General features: G+C 24.9%; 3 protein-coding genes across 3 annotated transcripts; all 3 read right to left on the reverse strand.

The window, feature by feature from the left end:
• Positions 1-114: 114 nt before the first annotated feature.
• Positions 115-1,590, reverse strand: EHI_139450 (Ras guanine nucleotide exchange factor, putative; the record flags this gene model as incomplete). Its single annotated transcript, XM_646214.1, has 1 exon — positions 115-1,590. One exon carries the CDS (start codon positions 1,588-1,590, stop codon positions 115-117), a length of 1,476 nt encoding a protein of 491 aa, XP_651306.1.
• Positions 1,591-1,740: 150 nt separating this feature from the next.
• EHI_139460 (nucleosome assembly protein, putative) lies at positions 1,741-2,787 on the reverse strand (the record flags this gene model as incomplete). Its single annotated transcript, XM_646213.1, has 1 exon — positions 1,741-2,787. The coding sequence occupies one exon, from the start codon at positions 2,785-2,787 to the stop codon at positions 1,741-1,743; it is 1,047 nt and encodes a 348-aa protein (XP_651305.1).
• Positions 2,788-3,871: 1,084 nt separating this feature from the next.
• On the reverse strand, positions 3,872-5,815 carry EHI_139470 (uncharacterized protein; the record flags this gene model as incomplete). The annotated part of the gene is made up of 2 exons (XM_646212.2): positions 3,872-5,697; positions 5,743-5,815. 2 exons carry the CDS (start codon positions 5,813-5,815, stop codon positions 3,872-3,874), a joined length of 1,899 nt encoding a protein of 632 aa, XP_651304.2.
• Positions 5,816-8,589: the final 2,774 nt, after the last annotated feature.

The following is an 8,589-nucleotide window of genomic DNA, read 5'->3' on the forward strand; positions in this document are numbered from 1 at the left end:
TCAGTTCTCTTTAAAATTCCTCAAATTGTTTCATGTTTTTTTTTTTCAATTCTAAATTTAAATAACATATTTTAATCATATTAAATTACTTTAAAAAATGTTTTTTCCTGGTTTTTATTTTGAAAGATATTTTATATATTTCTTGATTTTAGTATTTCCCTCTTTTTTTAATTTTGCAATCTTCTTTTCAAGTTCATTATTTATTTCCCCTCTTTTTGTTTCAAGTGTTATAGAAATATCATACAACTTGTCTTGGTCTTCTTCTATTTTGTAGCTATTATAAAAATTCATTATTTCATTATATCTTTTAACTGGATATCCAATTGCTTGTTTAACCATTATTTCCTTAACTAAATTACCTATACTTCTTATTTTAAACCAGTTAATTAATAACTTATCTCCTTGTTTATTTCCATCAGTTGTAAATACTAAGTCACTCATTGTTGAACCTAAAAATGGTAAACAAGGTGGAACTGCAATTTTCATCATTTCTCTTAATTTACTAAAATTTTTTTCTTGGTCACATAATTTATTTAAACTCAACTCAGTTTCTTTATCTTCAGGTAATATTCCATCCCACGTATCTTTCAACCGATAAATTGGTGATGATTCTAATGCACTTAGTACAGCTTTCATTCCTTCAAAATTATTTAATTTTTTCATTTCTTCTGATACATGAATAAAATAATGTAATAAAACCGCTCTCATTTTTACATTTTCTTCAGTAAGAATAATGTTTTGAACAAAGCCAAATAATTTTTGAGATGAACGTACTAAAGCCATAATATTTGGTGTCAATACTTCTTTATCTTTTTTCATCCAACCATTTCCAAGAAATTCGTTGTAAGGAATCTTTCTGAATAATTCATTTTGTTGAAAACTAATTTGTCTTGCAAATTCTTTATAATGAAATTGTAAAACACCAGAAAATTTAACATTTTTTTCTAATGTAATTGGTTTAAATAAAGGTAAATCTATCTCTTCACTTGACTGTTTGTTAGGATAGTTTCTTTTCATTTCAATTTGCTTCTGGATGATTTTACTCATTTTAGGATTAAATTCTTCAAAATGGTCCAATAATTGTTGTAATTTTTCAATCAACTCCGTTTGTCCTTCAAAATCTCTCCAAGCGTTTTTTATCCAAATTCTTACGAAATTCATAATTTTTAATCTTAACGGTGATATAACATCTTTCACAAAATTTTCCCATAACATCCCTTCTGGAATTGTTGGATCAAATAATATCCCAAGTAACTCTAATAACCTCTCTGGTGTAGTGACTAATCTATAAGCCAATACAAAACATTCTTGAAAATACCCATCGTTAAACTCTGTCGTCATCATTGTTTGGACACATTTTTCTAATGTTGCTTTTTGGATGATCTTAAAGTCACACCCAGCTTCAGTTGTCCAAGTAATACAATCACTACTATTAGGTGAATCAAATAATCCAGAATATCTTGGATCAGGATTATACTTTTGTTCATCTATTTTTCCTTCATTCCCAGATAGGGATGAAAAGTCTGTTGATGCACTTCGTGATGAACGAGTGTCTTTTGTCTTAGTAACTTCAATTGGTTTTGCGGACATTATACTACCCTTTAAAGTTTCTTTTCCCTTTTCGATTTATATTCTATTTTTAGAATTATTCTATTTTTAAATATTTTTCATTTTCGTTAAAATAAATGTTATCCAATCAAAAAAAATATCCCAATCAATTCTAATCTTAAAGCAAATTTTTTATTGTTGTGGACATTCTTGTGGTACAGGTGGAGCAGTTGTATTTGATGTATTACCATGTGGTTTATCTTCTTCTTCATCGTCGTCATCATCATGACCTTCACAATCGCAATCATCATCACAATCATCATCCATATCTTCGTCATCCATGTCTTCATCATCTGGTTCAGCCATACTTTCATCGAAGAAACTCAAAGCCATTGGATAAACTTCGTTAATAAGTTCCATAAAGATTTTGAAATTAGTATGGCAAATAATTACATCTTCATCAACTTCTTCCATCTCTTCTAAATTAAGATTTTCTGGTAATGCTGGAGTATAGAACAAATCAAAGAATGATTCAACTTTTTGTCTAACAGCAGCTGCTGGTCTTCCTCTTCCTCCACGTTTACCACCTCTTCTTTTAACCAATTTATATCTAACGTCTTTATCTTTATGCCATTCAATAGGTGTTTCAGTAATAACAGCAGGTTCATCAAATTCTCCTTCAGCTTCACATAATTTGCATTGAACACTAACAGTAATTGTTTCATTAGTGAAATATTCATTTGGTTCAAAATCAAAATGAACTTTATAATGATATTTTAATGTATCTTCTCCATCTTTATTTTTAACATCTTCTAATGGCATATATTCAATTCTAATATTCTTTAAATGAATTAATACTGAAATATCAGCTTCAGAACCATTGGCTGAATCAAATAACATTGAATTTTTAAGTACTTGGAACCAAAAAACTGGAATTCCTTTATTAAATTGTGATCCCTCTTGTGCAACAAGTTCATCTGATTTAATATATCCTTCTAATTCGTCTTCTGTTGGTTGAGCATTTCCTGTAATGATTTCATTCATTCTACCATAAATTTTACTGGCCTCTTCATTAAATTTACTCATAGCTTCATATCTAGCTCTTTCACAAACAAGTCTTAATTTTTGTATTTCTTTCATTTTTTTAGTACAGGCATGATAATTTTTATGAACTTGCTCATCAACTAATGTCATATATTCTTCATAACTTTTAGTAGCAAGATCAATAAGATCACTCATTCCTCTTTCTTTTATTTCTTTTTAGACCTTTTTATATTTTTAGGTTTCTTTCTAGGGTTTGATTAGGTTTTTTTTCTATTTTTTCTTTTCACTATCCTTTTAATCTCTCGTTCAATAAAACTCTTTTTCTGTGATAAATAACAATTACAATGCTACTTAAAGTATGTCAGTATATCAGACAAAAGATGGTTATTATTTGTAAAATTCAAACAAGTTGTTGTAAAAAAAATATAACTGCATTAATTTACTAACTGGAAAAATAAAAAAAAAGAAAAGCAACAACGTGTTGGAATATTTAAAGTTTTAATAAAAAAAATCTTCATTATTTCTCTGTTTCATCAGCATTAGATTATCTCTTATTAATTTTCTTTATTGTTATAAAAGTCAATTAGAAAAAAAAGTTATATTAATACCAAATAATACTCTGTATAATACTTTGTGTAAAATTTTAACAGATTGGATAGTAGTAGTTAGTAATAAATTCTAATTGAATTTATTATTATCAGAATAAGAAGAAATGATAACAAAAAGTTTAATGGTTGATATAAAAATATTAATAAATCTATATTGTATGTGCTAAGACAATGTTTTGGTTTTAATTTTTAACTTAAAATCATTATTTAAATAACATTATTATCAAGATATTTGGATAGTTTGTTTAATAAAATTCAAAGTTAAAAAAAATTGAGAAGTTCAATTGTAAAAATAAAATAACAGAATTTAGATTTTTCTGCGAGAGTATTAAAAGAAGTAATATATTAAATGTCATAAATTAAGTTAGATTAGTTAAACGTTCATTTTTATACTAACGCACTAAATGTGATAAATCTGTAGTTTATTCAAAAACTTAAAGTAGAAATAATTGTTATTTAAGTATTTTTGACTTAATACTATATTATATTAGTAAAGGTTATAACATTATTATTGAAACAATATAGTTATTGGAATTTAAACTAATTTTTTGTTATTCATTTTGTTTTTATTAACAAATAGAATTATACACAATCACTTTCTTCTTTGAGTTTATCACTTTATTCTACTTTTTCATTATTCAAAACTATTCTCGAATTAATTCAATTAAAATTTATGTGTAAATTATGTTTTGATTCGTTCTTGTTTGTTGGACTTGATTCAAATACAAAATTAATTGGTTTTTGATATTTTCCAATGTGACTGTATCAGTACATTTAATGCATTCTTCACAAATCTTATGAATTGTCTGATTTGATTCATCCAGTAAATGACTCAAAACATTTCCAAATGCTTTTATGTCTTCATTTTCTCCATCTTCACATTCTTTTGAATATTTTTGACAGCAAGGATGAAGTGATGGAGGAAATAGATGATATGGTAATTCCCATCCAATTAACTTTCCACACACTTGTTTCAGATCAGTTGATACAACAACAATATTGTGTTGACATAGTTGTTTGAATACAATCCCTTTTTTCTTTAATTCAATCAATCCTTCAATAGCATCACAACATACTTTGATAATAAGAATTTCATTATTTTGGTCTAATTCATTTATTGTGGAATAAAATGTGTTGTAAACAAGAATTAATGCATTTGGAGATAGTGCAACTTTTTGTGGAGAACATAAATATTGGGATTCAACTATTAGGGATTTAATATGATTTATACTGCTCTCATGTAATGCTGGTTCTAAAGGTAATGCTAGTACAACTCCACTTTCTTTATTTTGTGACTTAAAAACACAATCCCTAAAAACACCAATACAACTTTGACATCTAATTCTTTGTTCTATGAGATTTTCCGAATCAATCACATAATCATCTACTGTTTTGATGACTAATGGAATCCTCACTGCAGATTCTCCTGTACTGATGACAATTCCTTCATTTGGTTGACAACTACATTCTATTGTAATGCATATTCTCACTTTTTCACTTGAATGTGGTTTAATGTCAATGTATTGCGGTTTAGCACAATAACTAATTCGATAACTGATGGGGACTTCCACTTTGCATTCCATTAATGTGTCAGATGCATTTGTTATTGTAAGTGCTTCTTCTATTTGGGTGTGGACTGGTGCTTCCTCATTAAATCCAAATGTGAGCCATGATGGTGTAATGAGTGGGGGAATGGCTGGTGATGCTAACGCCCATCCTCGATATATAATTACAAGAAGAATCATAGATGCAATGAAAATTAATACAGAAATAAGTTGAATAATGATAATACTTCCAATGTCAATCACAACATAGCATTTCCATGTGTCTTCATTGAGATAATACCCATTTGGACATGTACAATCATTCTGGTTACAGTATTTTTTTAATGAATTTCGTATATCAATTCCATATGGATGGTCATTTATATTTGAATACATTCCCCCAACAAGAACTTCTTCTCCATCTAATGTGGTAGTATATCCTTTAAAGTCATAATGTTCTCCAATAGATATTCTTCCAATCTTTGTAAATCTAATATGGTGTTTGTGAAGAACTGCATAGTTGTCATAATACATTTCAACTGCTCCACTTCCATTATCATGTCCAAATAATCCAATTACAATTATACTTCCATATGTTTGAAGGATGTTTGTTTGACTAGAATTAAACAATACGTCATTTGGATGATAGAAAGGAATATTAAGATATTCAACACTTTTGTAGTCATTTGGTGATCGTACTTCAATGATATTATTTGATGTAATTGCTGTATATGCAACATCAAATATGTTGAGTACCATAGGATCATGATATGCTGTAGGGCTTGTGTTGTTAATTGAATAGGAATAAATTATATTAAGCTGTGGTATTTTATATAGTCGTGTTTCAATCCCTTTTTTGATTGCAAATATGTCATGTCCATGAGAAAGATATTCTCCACATTCTATATCTGTTTTATTTTCAACCTGTCCATTTGATTGGAAGATTGAAATGGCTATATTGTTATTGTGTTTAGTATTTCTTATGAATTTTTACAAACATCCTCCTACACAGACAACAAATTGTTCACCAATTACTTCTATTGGACTTGTCAAATCAATCTTTGTTGGCATGACTGTTATATTTGATGGTGTTGAGTATTTGTAGTGATAGACTTTACCCTGGTTGATAACAATGATATTTTCATTGATATTGATTGATTTTGGATGCTGTGGTGGGTCAAAAAATGAAGCAGTAAGAATAGTTGAATTAGACACTTTTGCATCTACAAAAAATTGGTTTGCTTTGGAGTTAATTTAGTCAGTTTTCAAACAGGATGTGATGGGTAAGTAATAATAAAAACAAACGACGTGTCTTTTCATAACGAGTGATGAGTGAATAACGATAATCAGATAATTCATTGAAGTAAGTGTCTAGTATCACATGTGATTTGTTGGACATTGAAAAGTCAACAGGGTTGAGTGCAAATAGTGATGTGAAGAAGATGAATATTAACATTGATATTTTCAGATTTTTAAGATGAACAAAACTAATTATTCTTTTATAAATACAACTAACACTGATTGTATTTAAATCAACATTCTAAACATATAGAAATGAAACAAAGTATTTAACAATCAAATAACTGTTAATAATGATGAGTTTCATTATGATAAACATTATTATGAATTAGATTTGTTCATTATTATTTGTTTAACATTTTAACAAAGTCAATGAATAAACAATGTAATATGAGTATGTTGTTAATTGTGTATTTAATTGATATGACTATTATGTTATTTAACACGTGTTCATTTTATATTTATTCATATTATGTGTTTCTTGTTAATTATATGTGTTTATTATTATCTTTTGATTTTTAGATTTTTCTTTCTTTTGTTTTAATCTGATTCAATGAATTTATTTGATAAATTTTCAATGTGAAATAGATATTACTTATGATGTTAAACACATTCATTTCAATTCATTTGGTTTAATAGTTGTGAAATAATTTGAGTAATAAAAATATTATGAAACAAGAAATAAAAAATAATAAAAATTCTTAAATTAATTTTCAGGAGATTCAGTAGATATGTATTTTTCTGTTTCGTTTTGTTTGTTTGATATTTGTTCATTCATTCTATTTGGTTTAATATTCGTTAGATACTTCTATATGGTACTTCATTTTTAATGATTATTTTTTGTTTCATTTCATTGATTATTTTCTTTATTTTATATTCTTCTTTTGATGTTATCATTTTTATTTTTATTATTAGTTATTTTCATTTTACTTCTCCAAGTTTATTCTTTATCCCTTCATTATATTTATTTTATATTTTATTTTAGTTGTTCTCGTCATATTTTCATGTACTATTTCATATTTAATTTGTATTTTCTTATCTACATTCTAATTCATATTTATTGGTCATTTGTTATTATTTTATAACTACAAATAATACATCAGTTCATTTATCATAAAATATAATTATTGATTTGTTAATTCATATAAAAATTTAATTTATTTCATTGATTTTATTGTTTATGTTTTTTATATTAATATTCTTCATTATTTCATTTGTTATTTTCTTATCATTTCATTATCACTCTATTTTATTATTTCACTATTCATTTCATTCAATTTCAATTTATTAATATATTTTATTTTATTATTCTTTCATTATTTTATTAATATAATCGAATTATTCTTATTTTATATAGTTTGATATTTCATTATACTCATTTTTATTATTTCTTTTACTACGTGCTTTATTCGTTCTTTTCATTTACAATTATTATCTATTTTTTATTTCTCATATTTCAATGTCTTTAAGTCATATTCTTTTATTGTTCTAACTATTTCAAATGTACATTCATATCTTGATGATATTATTTTATTACTTCATTCTTCTTGGGAACGAAAATAAGCAATGAAATAATGTATCTAAATAATTTACAAAAATGAAAAAAGATGCAAATTTTTTTGCATCCATAGAATATTCCATTTATTATATTTTGCTCCTAAAATAAAAATAAAAAAATAAAAAAAATATGATAAATATACAATCTGTATATATTTATGTTTATATTTTATGATCATTTCTATTCATTTTGTATGAAATATTAATGAAATAGATGATTTGATTATTCATAATTATTTTTATTCTTTATATTCTTTTATTTATATGTTATTTATCTATCGTATTTTTATATATTTATTTCTCTGTTTATATTATTTATATCATTGTATTCTTCTTATTATCTATATTATTATATTATATTATTATATTATTCTTATTTTATTATTTTTATGTTTATATTATTTAGATTTTCTTATTGTTATTCTTTTATATTTAAATGTATTTGTTTATTCATCTTATTCATCTTTTATATTCTTATCATTTATATCTATTTTCAATTTATATTTATTCTCTTTTGATTTATATTAATATTAAATTTATCTTTTATACTTTGATTTTATTATTATATCATTTATTATCATTTCTCGTTTTATTTATCATTTATTCTTATTATTCTTTTGTTTTTATATTCTATATCATATATTCATATCATTTCTATTTTATATTTTATCATTTATTACGTGTTATAATAACATAACACATATGATTGAATATATAATAAACATCATAATGAAATTATACATATAAATAAAACATAAAAAAGAATAAAATATTTTTTTATCAATAAAATAATATTAATTACTTTGCATCATTAAATTAGACACTTTTTATTGAATATTTCGTATTTTTCAATAAAATGTTCAATTTATTTCATTATTCTTTTCATATTTTATCATCTCTTTTGGTTTATTACTCTTTATATTCTTTCTTTTTATATTCTCTACTTTATACTTTTATTCTTTCTTCATCTTCTTCTACTTATTACTTTC

Source organism: Entamoeba histolytica, genomic scaffold (assembly GCF_000208925.1).
Source record: "Entamoeba histolytica HM-1:IMSS scf_1104750518423 genomic scaffold, whole genome shotgun sequence".
NCBI lineage: Eukaryota > Evosea > Mastigamoebida > Endamoebidae > Entamoeba > Entamoeba histolytica.